The sequence below is a fragment of the Anopheles coluzzii genome, chromosome 3, assembly GCF_943734685.1.
Source record: "Anopheles coluzzii chromosome 3, AcolN3, whole genome shotgun sequence".
NCBI classification, from domain to species: Eukaryota; Metazoa; Arthropoda; class Insecta; order Diptera; family Culicidae; genus Anopheles; species Anopheles coluzzii.
The window spans coordinates 41,670,964-41,687,253 of record NC_064671.1 but is presented as its reverse complement, the minus strand read 5'-3'; the positions used below and the strand labels follow the sequence as shown (position 1 = coordinate 41,687,253).

The 16,290-nt window shown below is 48.0% G+C and overlaps 3 protein-coding genes across 6 annotated transcripts; all 3 read right to left on the bottom strand.

Moving 5' to 3' along the window:
- Positions 1-67: 67 nt before the first annotated feature.
- LOC120955932 (angiotensin-converting enzyme-like) lies at positions 68-5,031 on the bottom strand. Of its 3 annotated transcripts, none has more exons than XM_040377171.2 (5): positions 4,645-5,031; positions 1,665-2,028; positions 1,230-1,593; positions 290-1,170; positions 68-225 (listed from the first exon to the last, which is right to left on the bottom strand). In XM_040377171.2, the coding sequence occupies exons 1-5, from the start codon at positions 4,909-4,911 to the stop codon at positions 209-211; spliced, it is 1,893 nt and encodes a 630-aa protein (XP_040233105.2). In that variant the 5' UTR covers positions 4,912-5,031; the 3' UTR covers positions 68-208. The 3 variants fall into 3 exon arrangements, with proteins under 3 accessions (XP_040233105.2, XP_040233106.2, XP_040233108.2); XM_040377172.2 differs by lacking the exon at positions 4,645-5,031 and adding an exon at positions 3,442-3,768; XM_040377174.2 differs by lacking the exon at positions 4,645-5,031 and adding an exon at positions 2,153-2,540.
- Positions 5,032-5,654: 623 nt separating this feature from the next.
- Positions 5,655-8,499, bottom strand: LOC120955931 (angiotensin-converting enzyme-like). The gene is made up of 8 exons (XM_040377169.2): positions 8,255-8,499; positions 7,878-8,154; positions 7,434-7,797; positions 7,152-7,372; positions 6,944-7,086; positions 6,169-6,876; positions 5,927-6,099; positions 5,655-5,857 (listed from the first exon to the last, which is right to left on the bottom strand). Exons 1-8 carry the CDS (start codon positions 8,482-8,484, stop codon positions 5,820-5,822), a joined length of 2,154 nt encoding a protein of 717 aa, XP_040233103.2. The 5' UTR covers positions 8,485-8,499; the 3' UTR covers positions 5,655-5,819.
- Positions 8,500-9,472: 973 nt separating this feature from the next.
- LOC120958463 (centrosomal protein of 104 kDa) lies at positions 9,473-15,642 on the bottom strand. 2 transcript variants are annotated; one of them, XM_040381295.2, is made up of 11 exons: positions 14,798-15,641; positions 14,541-14,708; positions 13,552-14,004; positions 12,828-13,485; positions 12,378-12,758; positions 11,824-12,307; positions 11,609-11,755; positions 11,181-11,545; positions 10,961-11,103; positions 10,799-10,900; positions 9,473-10,733 (listed from the first exon to the last, which is right to left on the bottom strand). In XM_040381295.2, exons 1-11 carry the CDS (start codon positions 14,835-14,837, stop codon positions 10,597-10,599), a joined length of 3,078 nt encoding a protein of 1,025 aa, XP_040237229.2. In that variant the 5' UTR covers positions 14,838-15,641; the 3' UTR covers positions 9,473-10,596. The 2 variants fall into 2 exon arrangements, with proteins under 2 accessions (XP_040237229.2, XP_040237228.2); XM_040381294.2 differs by having other exon boundaries at positions 11,181-11,755; positions 14,798-15,642.
- Between the last annotated feature and the right edge of the window lie 648 nt (positions 15,643-16,290).

Below are 16,290 nucleotides of genomic sequence, written 5' to 3'. Positions count from 1 at the left end.
CTTCGCGAGAATATTATTGTTTCTTTTCATTTTTACTGCTCGAGAAGGCACAGACAACGCTTCCATGTTTAATATTTTAGTGTATCTTATTTTATTAACTATTTCAACGATAATGTTCTACTCCAGAAGATCAGCAATATCATGTGCTCGATCGTGTCGATGCACTTTAAATAGTCTGGAGATCAAAAACGAAGGATGTGTTGTGTATTTAAGCTGATTTGCACTCTGCAAAAAAAAATACGATCGTTAGTTTACTGAAAACCCAATAGCAACGATCGTTATTACTTACTGGGCTTTTCCTCCCATCCAACATGTGCTCCAAGAGCCTTATTTTCCTTCACCAACCAATCGTACAATGGCTGGAAGTATTCAATCAGCGCATCGGCGCTCATCTTGCGCTGTCCAGTCAGCACCTCCATCGCATCCGGCCACGGTTTGGACGAGCCCATAGCCAACATCGCCTTCAGTGCATTACCTGCCTCAGCGCTCTGATAGATGTCGCAATTATTTACCGTTTTCTGAGGATCACCCTTCACGTACTGGCCAGCCTTTTCGCAGGCCGCCCGATGGAACTGGAACTGTACGATGTACGACACAAAGTATCGCAGATATTCTACATCAGCCGACACATGGTACTTGGCTGCAGCGTCAAAATCGCTCTCGCTTCTCTCAACCGGTGGCTCAACGCCCGAATATTTCGTGCGCATCTCCCAGAACTTGCAGTTGTAATGTTCTGGCTTAACGTCACCACGGAATATTTCCCAGCGATACTTGTCCAGCGTGTAGGCGAACGGCAGGAATACCAGCTTCGCCAGACCAGCTTGGTAGAACTGATTAAGCTTTGATTCCTCGTCTTCAACGTAGTCCTTGAGCAGTCCAATCTTTTCCAAATGTTTCGGTGTTGAAACAGACAGGGAAAGAACGTCACCGACGGCCTCGTGGAAGCCAGGGTTGGCTCCCTCGCGGTAAACGCTTGGAAGGTGCTGATACTGCAGATAGTACTGGATGTGTCCCAGCTCGTGATGCACGGTGAAGAAGTCCTCCATGTTGACTCGTGTGCACTGCTTAATGCGCACATCATCCTTCTTGTAGAAGTCCCACGCACTGGCATGGCATACAAGCTCACGCCCATCGTTTGGCTTTTCCAGAATGCTCTTCTCCCAGAATGTGCTGAAAATCAATAAATTATTTTATTTATGCTTCCAGGCTTATTCTCTTTTTTGACTTACGATGGCAGTTTGGTCATGTTCAGCGACTGGAAGAACTCATCGCCCATTTGGAACATCTTCAGCGGGGTGTAGCCCTGTCGCACCATCTCCTCCGTAACGTCAAGCAGCTTCTTGTTCGGAAAGGGTGTCGTTATATCGGCAATATTGTCCCACGTCTGTCCCCACATGTTACCGAGCAGATGGATCGGAATCGGACCCTTCTCGGACACAATATCATTGCCGTAGTGCTTCCTCAGCTTGTACCGCACGTACGCATGGATCTGTTCGTACAGTGGTCGGATTTGCTCGATCGCAGCATCAACCTGTGCTTCGAACGTGTCATCCTCATACGCATCCAGCCAGTACTCAGCACCAGACGTAAAATCTGAAACGAATCGATAAATTCGATAAATTACACACTTCCGTTCTCATTCAAAAAAAAAAAGCACTACTCACTGTTCAGCTGAGCTGCCTCGCGATTCAGCGCCACGTACTCATCAAAGTCTTTCCTCACCGGCTTGCCGGACACCTCGTGCCACTGCACCCAGTAGTGTTTCAGCTCCTCCGGATCACGGCTCTTTGCAAGCGTCTCGGTCAGCTCCGGCTCCAGTCCGTAGTTGCAGTTCGACTCGTTCTTGTACTGGCACACCTTGGCGGTGGCGTAATTTTCCTGCATGCGCGAAATCGCATCGACAAGCTCTGAGAATTTCGTCTCATCCAGCGCAGCGTACCCCAAATCGGTAAGCTTCTTGATACGGCGCTTCAGGTCAGCATCTTTAAAGTTGTTGTAATCGTACAGCCGCAACTCACGGGCAACTTCCTGTTGGAGAAATCGTGGTAAAAAACAGGTAAGATGAAAAAGAATGACATTTTCAGCGCTGTTTGCTCTATTCTACACGATGAATATAGCAAATCATCTATCACTTAGCAGCACAGTTTAGCACCTTCCAAAATACCGCATTGTCCAGGGCCACCTTCATCGACAGTTCCCCCGTGTAGTCGGTGATGTTTGATTCGTAGTCCCACGAGGCGCTCGTTTCATCGTACGTGCGTTGCAAAATGGTCGATTCAATCGACGCCAGATACGCCCGCACTGATCGCTGATCGTTCGCCACGCTACGGCGTCGATGAACCACACTTCCGTCCACTAGGAACACTAGACAGCACCAAAAATACTGCCTCATCATTGTAAGCAAACAGAGCGCGGTTCACCAAATCACAACCCGTGGAGCACCCGAACGAACCTGCTGATGCTCCACACTCACCGTCGTACGGTCGGCGAATGAATTGTGTTCAGGCGATCGACCATAACTGCTCGATCAAAAAATTCGTTCTGAAACGGTCACGTGCGTTACGAAATGGGAAGAGCATGACTACGCATCGGATCGAGCGAACGGTAGCGCGGAATAAAAGAAACAGCATCCAAAATTGTTATCCCCTACCCCTTTTACGTGCGTAATTCCCAGCGACCTTGGGTGATCTGAGCCAGCCAAGTCGTGAGTGCTTTATCGCTTGAGAGCAAACTAGTGACAAGAAGTGATTGCTCTTTCGCATATCAGCGTACCCCGATCGTGTTTTCAGCGGTTTAATCCACCGAAACGTTGCGCGCTGATTGATGACAAATGGAAGCGGTGGGCTTTTTCAGGGCGCCAGCCGTTCATCTTATGCCCGCACGATAGGATATCAATGATCACCGGAGACAAGATCTTCCGCTTGGTAAACGATGATGCTCGTGATTGTTATCACAAGCGTGGCGAAGTGCGGGAAGCTATAAATAAACGATAGTTTCCCGCTGATTCAACCGGTTCGCAGTGGTTGATACCGGTTAGGTCGTGATTTACAGTAACTCCAAAAATAGCCAGTTTTCAGCTGATAGTGGCAGGCCCTCGCGAGATGGCGTACATACCGGCGACATACTTCGCCGTAGAAGGGGGTTTGCCGTGGAAGAGAGAGCAAATTTCTAGACAGAGATTCACGCTCCAAGCGCGCGCGCGCCGATAAATATCTCGTTGAGGGTCTCAGCGTAAGACCTTGCGGATCGCTATCAAACGCACTGTTGATGCGCGATGACCCACCATCCCCCCAATTACAAACGATGTTTACACACATAAACACACACACACACACACTGAAGTCAGAACTCGCGAACTCGCTAATGACATGCATACAAACTAGCCGCATCAATTTGTGGGGCCATTTCCCCTACTACTACTTCCACCGCTGCTATCCGTACCTTGAAAAAGTTCGCATTTCGCGATGCGGCCTCGTTCCGCTGCTTTAGCGCCTCCTCCGTAATGTTCGACTCGTAGGCCCACGAAAGCTCGGTCGCGTTGTTGTTGCGCGCCAGTATCTCTGCCTCGAGATCGGTGACGTAGCGCTGGGCGGCCAGCTCGTTGCGCTCGAGCTCCGGATCGGTGGCACCGATTGATGCCCCGAAGGTAAGCAACAGCAATAGCGGGAGAACCATACTGTACGCGGTACTTGCGGTATAAAGGGTCGGTTTCGAAACCCACTCTCCAACCCCGGTGCCGGTCGGGTGACAACTGAACTGTACGCACTACGGCGAAAGCTCTCTTATAGCTGCGCAACGGCCGCATACACCAGGCCTGTGTTCTACGGGCGCGTTGCATTAAACAATAGAAGAAGAATGAGCTCAGGGAAAGAAGGAAAACCGGCCTGTTGAACGCCAATAGGGGGACACCCGGACCTCTGGATGGGGAAACTGGATTGGTGGGCGATTTGTGCATGCAATTATGTTATTCAGTTAATAAGGGCATTGCCCCTGCGATCACACCCGTATCGTAATGTGAAGATATTTATTTTGTCAGGCACAAGCTGAAGAGCCCTATCAAGATTACAAAACAACAACAAAATTAAACATCAATTTTTTTACCCAAAAAAAAGCAATACCTTTTGAGTGAAAACGGATCTACTTTCCTTTGAGCATGGAGAAAACAGAACATAAACGAAAACAAATCCCCAGAGATACCCGAATCCGGTTATGGATCCACCAACCTCCCCCTTTGTACGCCAGCTGATGAGGATCCTCACAGCACGCACGATCAGCAAACGAAGGAACTAAGACGTTCGGAGCACTTTATCCCACAAAAACTCGTTTCCACTCATCGAGAAGAAGCTCAAGATCAGGGAACACAACACTCAGCACGCCCTGGAAAACGGGTCTAACCAGTTCAACGAAAGTGATGCAAAATGTAGACCACTCCACTCCACACTTCTTCACGTGCCCTGACCAGCCACTAAGTTCCTTGTCACGGCTCTAATCTCGATTCCGAAATTAATTCTATCAACACGAGAGCACAACGTTGCGTTGAATCCAGTATTTGAGCTCGTCAAATTTTAATCCACACTCCCGTTAGTTCTATCCACGTTAGGTGATGTAATCGGGTGGATTTGATATCCCCCCGCCGAACATTACCTTCAGAAAGCGCCCCTGATCATCAACGGCATCGTTGCGCATGTCGAGCGTATCGTCGGTAATATTCGTTTCGTAGTTCCAGGACTGCAGGGTGGTGTTGTAGTTAATCTCCAGAATATCATCCTCCAGCTCGTTCAGAAAGTTTCGTGCCATCAGTTCATTCGCTTCCAGCTCACTCAGGTCGCTGGCGGCCAGCGCTAGGACCGTCGACCTTATGCCAATTAACACCAGCACCACAAACACTTCCTTCAAGCCTGCGTACGCCATGGCGCCTAGCAGCACTGGTTGATCGGTACCAGGTTGAGCGATCGGAATCGGTTTCTCCAAGATACGTTTGGCTCACACTTCAAAGCTCAGTATTGCTCTGAAATGGATCAGCACTGTTGATACCGTTTTTATAGGGAACGCATTTACACTGATCAATGCTGTTATAATGTTGGTGACGAACAGGGCGCAACAAGCAAAAAAACAGAGATGTCAATCGAGAATGATATTTATCACATCACGAGATGTTTATCTGCTTCCACGTACGGTTCGCATGAGGGCTGACGATTTGCGGTACAATCGTTCCGTTGCGGAATGCGTAATTGATAATTGTTTGCAAAGAGAGGCAAATGTCTACGGCAAAACGATGTTGTTACATTGTGTTGGTGTGGCCATTTGTTATACTAAAACACATAAGGGATTAATTTCGTCTCTACATTATATTACACTCGATTAGTAAAATCCTATACAAAGTGGGCACTTTTCGGGCCAAGGCTTTGCAATCGTACCCAAGCAATCGCGTGCTTAAACCATTTCACATAATGTCTCACTGGCCATACAATGGAATGACGCAAGTGAAGATGTGTCCGGTACGAGCAGGATAATTTAAGAACACACGCATGGAACCGGTTGCTGGAGCGTTAATCAATAAAAACCTGATTTATTTGTCTGGTGCGTCCTGTCCTGCTAGCTGTTGCAAAACAACACCTTCCAAGGTTGAGGGCTTACAGTATCGTCGCACATCCTTTGCAAAGTATCAAATGTAAACATTATTTATTTCTCTTAGCATGTCATTTGTAATGTTTTATTGAAGGTCAATGTCATGTATAACAGTTAAATCGTAAAAAAAAAACCCACACAAGGTAGTATAATCGCCAAACATCTTTTAGGGAGTATTTGCTGTAGTTTGCTTAGGCCGCCATAAAATCAATTGGATGTGAGACGCATTCTAAATGGTGAAAAAAGACAAATGCAAATTAGATACGTTCTGTTTCTTCAGATGCTCTTAAACACATACTTTGAGAGTCGGTCCAGCCAACGTGCGCTCCGAGCCGTTTGTTTTCCTCCAACAACCACTGATAGAGAGGATCGAAATATTCCAGAATAGCATCCGCACTCATCTTGCGCTCTCCGGTAAGCACCTCCATCGCGTCCGGCCATGGTTTCGACGATCCAAGGGCAAGCATTTCCCTATATAAAAAATGACACCGTTAATTTGTGCCCTTTCTTACCTTTTTCGATGGGTTTAAACTATCTTACTTCAACTTGTTGCCAGCAGCCGTGCTCTGATAAATGTCACAATTGTTAAGCGTCTTCTCCGGATCACCTTTCACGTACTCGCCCGCCAGCGCACAGGCCGCACGATGGAACTGGAACTGTATAACGTACGACACGAAGTAACGCAGATACTCAACATCAGCCGAGACGTGATATTTGGCCGGTGGGTCAAAGTCCTGCTCGGTTCGAACGACCGGCGGCTCCACACCGGAGTAGCGCGATCGCATCTCCCAGAACTTGCAGTTGTACTCCCTCGGCTTAATATCGCCTCGGAACACGCCCCAGCGATACTTGTCCAGGGTGTATGCAAACGGTAGAAAGACGAGCTTCGTCACACCGGCCCGGTAGAACTGGTTGATCTTAACCTGCTCACCCTCCTCGTAGTCCTTCAGCAGGCCTACTTTCTTCAGATGCTTCGGCGTCGATACCGACAGGGAAAGAACGTCACCGACGGCCTCATGGAAGCCGGGGTTTGCTCCACCTCGGAACTCTACTGGCTGATGCTGATACTGTAGATAGTACTGAATGTGTCCCAGCTCGTGATGAACGACAAAGAACTCGCGCATATTGACGCGCGTACACTGCTTGATGCGAACGTCATCGATCGCGAAAAAGTCCCACGCACTTGCGTGACAGACAAGATCGCGCCCATCGGTCGGCTTTTCTAGGATGCTTTTCTCCCAGAACGTTCTGCAAAGTTGGTAAATGGATATTAAAAAAAGTAATATTTTTTTTTTAAACAAACAGCAATACACACTGAGGAAGTTTTGTCATGTTCAGTGAGGTGAAGAAATCAACTCCCATCTGGAACATTTTGATCGGGGTGTACCCTTGGCGTATCATTTCATCTGTAACATCGAGAAGTTTCTTCTCCGGGAACGGTGTTGTAAAGTCGGCAATCTTTGGCGTAAGAAATTTTGTGTTAATATCATGGCAATGTCATATAAACACAACCAAACACCTACGTTATCCCACGTCTGCGCCCATAGATTGCCGAGCAGATGCATCGGAATCGGTCCGGTCGGGGACACCAGCTTATCGCCGTACTTCTGGCGCAGCTTGTACCGCACGTACGCATGCAGCTGCTCGTACAGGGGCCGTATTTGTTCAATCACATCATCGACCTGCTGCTCGAACGTGCTATCATCGTACTCGTTCAACCAAACGGCCGCGCCGGAGCTGAAATCTAGGAAGGGCACGATCAACCCACGATAAATGCCAACGAGTGCCGCTTCCGCGCTACTTACTATTCCGCAGTGCCGCCTGTCGGTTCAGCTCAACGTACTTCTGGAAGGACTCGCGCACCGGTGCACCGGTCGCATTGTACCACTGGACCCAGTAGTACTTCAGTTCCTCCGGCTCACGGTGGTTGGCAAATATTTCCGTCAGCTCCGGATCGAGCGAAAGGTCACACTTGGTCGCATCGCCGTAAGCACAAAACTTTGCCTTTGCGTAGTTCGACTCCATGCTGGCGATCGCTCCGAGCAGCTCCTTAAACTGATCTGCCGGTAATGCGGCATAGCCCAGCTTGGCAAGCTTCTTGATTCGCCGCTTCAGCGTAGCATTCGTTAGCTGATCTGTCTTAAACTGCTGCAATTCCTCCGCGACTGCCTAGGGATTGAACAGGAAAGGATACCATTGGTAGCATTCCTTAGCCTTTAAACACAAAGATGGCACTCGCACCATTTTACCTTAGCCACTTCGGCGAAATCGGCAGCGGCTTTCGTTTTTTTCGATAGGTTGAACTCCGTAAGATTCGAACCATACTCCCAGGCAGCCAGTGTTTGGTGAGCTTTCGTTTGCTGATAACGCTGCTCGATCCATTCCACTATTTGGCTTATTTCGGTCTCGGACGGTGCCTTTTCACTCTCCGTTGAACGACGCTTCACCGGACCGGCTGCGATGGTGGACGCAAATAGCAGCATCAGCCATACGGAACGCCATTGGATATTACTTGCCATGATGTGCCTTTCACAATGCAATATTCCGTTATACACAAAAAGACATTTATTTTTTTTACGGGAAACTGGTAAGCAAAATTAAAACAAATTACTTTAACTAAACCTACTTTTCAGAATCTCTTCGAACGTTCCAATCCCATTGAATCGTTTCAGCTAAACCGTTTATCAGCACTTGCACAGGGAACACTGGTCGTGAGCTGCTGTTTGCGCTATCACCGTCACTCACATACTGCTGGACGCTCGGGATGAACAAACCTTTGCAAGTGATTCCAAATCGATTTAACCTTTTGAACTCGTTAGAGCTGAGATTATGGGAGGTGGGGGCTAAATCAGGCATTTGATTGAGCTGTTTATAATTGTCGTTTTGATTAGAGTGGTCCAGAGTGGTAGCAAAATGGTGTTAGTTGTGTGACTTTAGTTTTGTTGATAATCATACCGATTTACACATTGAAAAGAAAGTGTAGCACAGGGTTTCTTTATGTGGTTTCAATAAATTGCGTGTAATGTTTTTGAATTCTTAAAAACTTGTTATAGAAAAAATGGCAATATGTGTGATTATTGCTTGATAAATGTCAGTCCAATACAGCCTTTAGAGACATTATTCAGTGCCACGCAGCCTTGATTCTTAACTTGAACCCATGGCAGGCTTATTATTGAGTCGTTCGAGTTGACGACTGTACCACGGGACCGCTCCTATTTAAAAATAATTCTTTAGACAGTTGGCAACACTGTTACTTCTGTTAAATGCATATAAAACAATCATAATATAAAGGAATTTCAAACAATGCAAATAATTTAAAAAAGATTCAAAAATCAATTTAATGATTTGACTATAATGGTTGGACATTAAAAAAAGAAATATATTTGCTTTGTTTAATATTTATTAAAAAAAAAACACCCCAAAAACACATTTAATCTTTTGAAAGTATTACATCATATCCTGAAACAATTACATTTGTTTCAAAATTATAAAAATGGGGCTATTTTAATAAAAATATAACTAAAACCATGTTTCATGTAAAAACTACACACAAAATATCATAATTAATTGGAATGTTAGGAATTGCGAAACAGCTAAGAAAAATGATAATTAATTCAATCATGTATTCGACATAGAGCTAAAATGAAATAAATGAAATGAAATAGATTAATTTATTATTTTTTAAATTACTTCAAACCAATTTTTGCAGAATAATGATAAAAAGAACTAAACAAAATATCGATAAAACAATGAATTTATAATATTTTATATATTCAAATCTTATTTATAGCCAACCATAACAATAATTAAACTTATAGATTCTCAACGGAAAATTAATATTACTTACCATAATTTCTTTCCTCCCAAAACGCACGAGTAACCCTTTCCACAGTTGAGTTTGATCTTTTGGTATTGTATTGGTGATTTTTTTTTTCTTTTTTTAAAGGACGGGAAATAAGTTTACTTGATCCGAATTCTTCGAGCTGGACATATCGTGATTTTGTTTGTTTGTATTTTGGTTTTGTTTTTTTTTCTTTTGCTTTATGCTTATCAGTGTACGTAATACTCAATACCTTAGTATCACCACTACTAAACCGACACCGGGCGGCCGTGAGATCAAAATTGTTTTTGATTGAGATTAGAGATTAACGTGACCGTTGCCGGTTTGATCTGTATGGGTGTACTTTCCGTCGCAAGTTAAATCTGCTATCGCAGGCTGTTAAAAAATCTAAACAACAAAATTCATACTACCGATAAAAGTATTTGTAAAACTGCTAATAGTAATTATACCCTTAACTGCGATAACCCTCGCGAATGTGCGGGTTTTGCTGCGCCAAAGAACGTACGTTTTGGTACCGTTTTGCTTTTTGCTTAGCAAACAATCTGTTTTCTAACATTTCTGATTTTTTCCCCCCAAAAGAATGTATGGGGAGGGGTGATTTCACTCGAGTTCGTTTGGTTTGTGATCCATTAAGCTTAGCAACGAATTGTGGCTAGCGCACTGGCATTTCGAGAAGTCTTCTGCGTTACAGCTGTGTGGCCCTGTGTTTGTGTGAGTGTGTCAAATCGCTGAGGCTCCTTCGCTCGAAGCGAGTCCCTCCTGTAAAGAGGTGTGCGACAAAGAAGCAACTTCCATCCGATTGGCAATCAAACGATGTGTCATAAAATAGCTGCTAATCATCATGCAAATGCCTTAGCACATAAGTCTCTTCGTTTTTGTTTTGTTTTAAGTAGTATCTTTCTTAGCCTTCCTACATTCGCTAGAGATGTTTGCTAATGCTTCTATACCTTGTTAAAGATCGTCCGACGAAAAATGCTACCACTGTTTTGCTTTTACCTTTACTTGTTGCTTTGTTAAGATGCCAACACCACTGATTGCATTACATTTCTACCTAAATCGTGCACCAGGAGAATTTGATTGAAAAACGTGGGAAAAAGTAGGATATCAGGGGCCCGGCAGTACCGCAATCACTGAGTAGGAGCACGACGCCGGGTATTGCCAAGGCATCCGGCACGGCTGAGTAGATGCCGCTTCCAGCCACCGTCCAGCGGAAGGAGTACATCATCGTGGCACAGTGGACATCGGGCTGCCCCTGTCGTAAGCTCTGGAGCGGAGAAGAGTTTATCAATTTTTGTTTCGTTGAATGCAAGCCTTCCACAACAAACTCACCGCGGCAAAAGTCCTCCATCAGGTGGTACTCGTAGAGATCCTTGTGTACCGATTCCGTGCACCGTTCGCAGGACAAGTAGCTCGCTTTGGCCTCGCATTCATCTGCAATGACAATAATTAGTTGAGGTGACTTAGCTTACTGATTGATCACCGTAGACCTACGTATTAAATGTCCGGAGAGTGCCGCCACCTCAAGTATCTGGCTACACTGGGGACATTTCGTCAGCACCGGGCACGCCTTCCAGTAGTGTTTGTCTAGTTGGGTGGGATCACCATGACAAATCCAATCACAGAACGGACACCGGCTAGAACGAACATGTTTAACGCAGGATCAAGCTTTGTACAATCCAAATCAACCATCCTCCCAAAAACCATCTCTCACATTTCATTCTCGATGCCGTCGAACGAGTCCGAGTTGGAGCTTTTGCGCGAACCCGTTCCATTCTCTGCGCCAGCCGAACCACCGGGCAGAAACCCGATCGTACTGTCGTACATTGCCGTCTTGTGCTGGGACAGCTTCGGACGATCCTTCCCATTGCAGGTGTTACAGAGCGGTTCCAGCTTGTCGTAGTACGCGCCCCCATTGCTGTCCCGGGCGCTCTCCACCTCCACGGGGACGCTGGTGACCGGCGGGGAGTCTGCCATCGCCCACTGCCCATGGTGATGACCGATGGCGTGGCCGCTCTTGCTCTTGATGATGCCCGCCGTCGTCGCATCCAGCCGCCGGACCGGGCTCGAGTGGGTATCCTGCAATTTCATGGAACTGAAACTAGACTGCCAACTACCGGTCTGTGTGTCGGAGAAACTGACGATTGTGCGGCCATCGTAGCGCTGGCTCTTGTTGCGTATCTCCACCGGTGGGGAACTCTTCGAGCTGCTCGACATCGGCGGCGAACAGATGCCGGTAAACGAGGTCGGTCCACAGAACTGTTTGTTCTCCAGCATGTCCTTTTTGCGCTGGAGCAGGGGACGAGAGATTAATCATTGCGCCATAGCTGTTAGATCAAACGGTGGATGATACTTACCTGCAGATCGATCTTGTCAAACTCGGCAAACAGCTGCCGGTAGAGCAGATTCCTGCGCGTGATATCATCGTCCGGTGGGAGCTGTTTGCGTACCAGCCGCGGGTTCACCTTGTACACCAGCAGCAGCACCCGCTCGGCGACCTTTCGCACCGACTCGGCCGGATGGTGAATGCCGGAGCAGCCGGCCTCCGAGAGCGTTCGGCAGGCGAGCCCGCTCTGCTTGTCGTTCGAGATGCCCTGGCTCAGGACGAGCTGCTCCAGCATCTGCATGCGGCTCAGCGCTAGCCGGGGATGCGTCCCGTTGCCGACCGGCCGCGACAGGGCCGGTGCGATGAGGTGCTGCTCGCGCACCTCCGGACAGGCCGCGATGCTCAGGATCGTGTGCTGCGCTAGTGTGTGAACGCGCGCGGACGGATCGCCACTCTTGGACAGCAGCTCCGGCAGCAGCCGATCGACCGATCGGGCAACCTCGCTCGGTGCCACGCTGCGTAGATAGCAAGAAGAAAGGCTCGTACATCTTGTTAGGCAAAACAGAGAACGCTCCTTCCACTTACCGATTCGGAACAAACTCCATGAACAAACTTCGCACAGTTTCCGTCGCCTGACTGAAGCCCGAAAACACTGCATCGCGAACTCCTCGGTGTAGGAGAAGCGTTGCACCACGGCATATCTTGTTCGGACCGGCCTGTGCCGCCTGAGCCTGCGGTTCCGGTTCGATCTCGTGCTTCAGGATGCCCCGCAGCCGGATCAGTCCCTCCTCACGATCGGTAAACTGTCGCGAGTAGATCAACTCCACCAGCTCCATGCCGAAGATCAGTATCGGCAGCGCTGCCTGCCGCCGTTCGCGATCGTTCAGTTTGCATCGGATCTTTCCACCGTCCTGCTCGATCATGGCCGTGCCTTGACACTCCCGCAAGAAATCGTTCGCGTGCGTGCTGTGGAAATAAGAAAATGGGGTTTAATTCTTGGAACACACCGTCTCTCTCTCATCAATTCTTCCTAACCCCAGGGTAGGAATTGCTCGCTCGTCGTAATCTTCGTAGCTATTGCGCGGTGCACTCTTGTTGCGCCTCCGCAACGATCCCGTATTGGTCGGCGATCGCATCGGACTTCGTCCTTTGTGGCTCAGCAGCGGTGAACTCTGCGCCATCTCCTCCGGCCTGGTAAGACTCTGCTGGGACGTGCGGCCTTCCGCCTTTACCGTCCCGCTTCCGCCGCTCGAAGCGGACGCAGTCGTCGTTCCGGTCGTGGAATTGCTTGCGGTAGAATCCGTTGCATCGCCGGCCGGCAACTTGGTACCGTCCTGCCCCGCCTGCGTGTGCAGATGGTGCGCGTGTGGTAGCGTAGCGTCACCGGACAGTGCGCTGGCCACATCCTGCAGGCTGGGCGGCGAAGGCAACGTTGGCTTGGAAGCGTACAGCTCCGAACAGGAGTCATTGCTCGTCACGTGCTTGTCGCTCTGGAGCAGCAGCTCCACCCGCAGCTGATCGAACACCGCCTTCCGGTACATCTCGATCTGCTCTTTGCGCAGCCGGGCGGTGGTAAAATCCTCCGCCTGTACCGCCTGCCGCTTGGCCAGTGCGTACCGCCCGAGACGCTCTCCGGCCGTCCGTAGCGCTCCCATGCAGAGCTTCAGCTTTCGCGCGTACTCGAACCGTTCGTCTGGGGATGAAAAACATGTTCGCCTTAATGAAAGCTTATACGATTAGTGTGTAAAGAATATCATACCCTGAACTGCTTGCACCTTAAGCAGCTCCATCTTGCGCACAACCTCACAGATGCTCTCCTCCACGTACATCGAGTAGGAAAGATCGTCACAGGCCGATGCCAGCGAACTGTTCAGTGTGTCGATGTTGGCCGGAACCGCATTCAGCAGTGCGGACACGTTTCCCTGAGACGCTGCGAGCTCTTCCGCGGTCAGCTCCTCGCCCAGTATGTTGATTGCGAGCAGGGCCACCTGGTTGTCCTTGTTGAAGTGATTCGGATGGGCGGGACCGAGCCGTAGCTTCAGATGGGAGCCCACCTTCGGGGCAACGGTCACGCTCTGCAGCTCGCGTGAGGTATAATTCGTGCTGGCATTGTCGGACAGCGCCACAAAGCCCATATACTCAAAGCTCTGGCTGGAGGGTGTGCTGGGTGCGGCTTTGCTGGAGTAATGTATCCATAGCTCGATGCGCTCCGCTACAAAAAATGGAAGAATGGGAATGTACAAGGGATGAAATGTGATTGTCATTATATTTTAGTGTTACAAAAAAAGCACTTTGTCATGTCAGCACACAAACACAGTCATTTGTTAGTATAATCAATATATCGAACAACATTTTAATAATTCGTGCCAAAAACCTCTCTCTCTCTGTCTTGCCCAACAAAAAAGTTTCCACCACACATGTACCCGTTTTTCCCCCGCATGTGTTTACCAAACGATCAAACCAGGCGAAAACCGGAAACGGCCCGGCAAACCACCACACACACATACTCATGCCGTAAGCCGGACATAAACACCAATAAAATTCGCCACGTGTTTCGTCAAAAGGGGGCAATGAATTCAGGCCCGCTTCACTCGGGAAAACAACAACATTCCGGCGGGTGTTCATCGCATCGATGAACCTTCGAATGAACGCGCTCTCTCAGTGTCAATGGTCCACCACCTGCCTTCGGAAGTAGCTCCTTTCCTCTTCCATAGCACCCCCCCACCCCCCGATGGCACGAATACTTACGAATGTAATACTGATGGGCCAGCACCTGTATGCGGACGATGCGGGCTGGGTGGAAGAATCGCAGCACAATCTCCTTCGGGCTGACCGCGCTGTCCGCATTCGAGCGCCAGCCGTGCACGGTCGGGCTGTGACTGTTCAGCTCGCTGGCCGGATACTCCGAGTCCTCATCTGTGGGGAGTCGGAGTACAGAAAACTTGCTCACATTACACACTCAAGACCGTCTTGCAGGAGATCCTTGCCACCAAATGCCACCATACCTGAAGCAAACACCACCTTGAAGGGGACTTTGCGTGCCATGTTTGCGGCACTGGGCGCACGGTGGACCAACTTTAGCCGTATCGGTGCATATTTAACGTGGAGGTTGGGAAGAATTAGTTTTTGCAATATTAATTATCAACAACGTTATGTAAGCCCGGGCTGCGGATACGGCGGAACTGCAGTCAATTCACTCGGCAGTAATAGGCGCAAGAATAGCAGCAGGAACCTCTCTGCAGCCAGTCCTTCCACCGTATCCTTTGAGAAGGGGGATACACACACACCAGGGCTTTCGTAGCACTGCCTTCACATACTTGTTGGTGAAGATAATTTAAAGCACCTATAATTACGTATGCACCACCTTGATATCGCTGCCCGATTATCGATTAAGAGATGGTCGAAGAGGATTGTACAAATTTACAAAGAACAGTGCAAGATACAGCCATCACCGGACACCACCGTGCTCATAATTGACCGATTAGATTAGACACTTTGCTTTGGTACCCAGGACAAATGCTGTACTCCCGTTTGAGTGAAAAGAAGCCAGCGCCACAACAGAGCAAACACAATGAAAAGCAGAAAAGCACTAGCACACACAGCAAAACGCGATAAAAAGGCAACTCTAGGAATGATAGCGTTAGAAAGCGTTTTTCCTATTCTCGATACTCTAGCAGTTCAGTACCACGGAATTGGCCACTTGAAAGGCGACGGCATGTCGCCTACAGCGAAGTGAGGGCAATTTTTCACTCCAAACCTTCGCTGGACCGTGTCTGACAATGGTCTGGGATGCTTGTGCTGTGGGATGGAAAATGGTGGAAATGAACTGGGTATCGGGAAAACCAGTGTCTCCAGTGTCATGCGCACATGCGTAGGCTAGGAGGGGATGGGTTTGATAGTACGTGCTGTTGGTGGCTGTCAGATTCGAAAGGACTCATCACTGGTTGCACGTTGATGAGCATATGCTGCAGAGCTGTTGATAAAATATAAAATACCGTTGCTATTGTAACGGTCCATAATTGTGAAGAATTGAAGATTGCCCTCATGTGACACTCAACTCCATATGATGGTAGTACATGAATACAAATTCGATATACCAATCAAGAACCGAACTGCCGGATATCTATAAAATGAAATATCAGATTTATTCTTATTGTTATTTTATTTCAGGCTGTTTCGGCAAGTTTCGATTATCTGGATAATTTTGAAGATGTTTAGTGGCTTGGTTGCTAAAAAAAAGGAGCTGATGTTAAACTGATGTAGTTTGATACAACATTATCATTTTTTCCGGTGCTGGAGCGAACCCTGAACCTAACTCGGGCCTAGTCCAAACTTATTCCAGCTCCGAAGCTGGTTACTTGCCGTCATTTGGCTCAGAGCTGAAAAAAAAACAAGGAATTCTGCAAGATCAACACTTATCTTCAAAATAAATTTCTTGTCCGACAAATATTCGACAAATATTTCTTGCAAATAGCCTATTCGGTATAGGCTAAATCCT

Bases quoted from the DNA above. Each gene is read 5' to 3' on its own strand.
- LOC120955932 (XM_040377171.2), bottom strand. From the start codon at position 4,911: ATGGCGTACGCAGGCTTGAAGGAAGTGTTTGTGGTGCTGGTGTTAATT. The intron at 2,029-4,644 runs GTAATGTTCGGC...TTTCTCCAACAG, and splicing joins ATCAGGGGCGCTTTCTGAAG to GAAGTTGCCCGTGAGTTGCG. The intron at 1,594-1,664 runs GTGAGTAGTGCT...GATTCGTTTCAG, and splicing joins CGAGGCAGCTCAGCTGAACA to ATTTTACGTCTGGTGCTGAG.
- LOC120955931 (XM_040377169.2), bottom strand. From the start codon at position 8,484: ATGCCTGATTTAGCCCCCACCTCCCATAATCTCAGCTCTAACGAGTTC. The intron at 8,155-8,254 runs GTAGGTTTAGTT...GCATTGTGAAAG, and splicing joins GTTCGAAGAGATTCTGAAAA to GCACATCATGGCAAGTAATA. The intron at 6,100-6,168 runs GTAAGATAGTTT...TTTTTTATATAG, and splicing joins GCTGCTGGCAACAAGTTGAA to GGAAATGCTTGCCCTTGGAT.
- LOC120958463 (XM_040381294.2), bottom strand. From the start codon at position 14,837: ATGGCACGCAAAGTCCCCTTCAAGGTGGTGTTTGCTTCAG. The intron at 14,005-14,540 runs GTAAGTATTCGT...CATTTTTTGTAG, and splicing joins GGCCCATCAGTATTACATTC to CGGAGCGCATCGAGCTATGG. The intron at 10,901-10,960 runs GTAGGTCTACGG...TTGTCATTGCAG, and splicing joins ACTCTCCGGACATTTAATAC to ATGAATGCGAGGCCAAAGCG.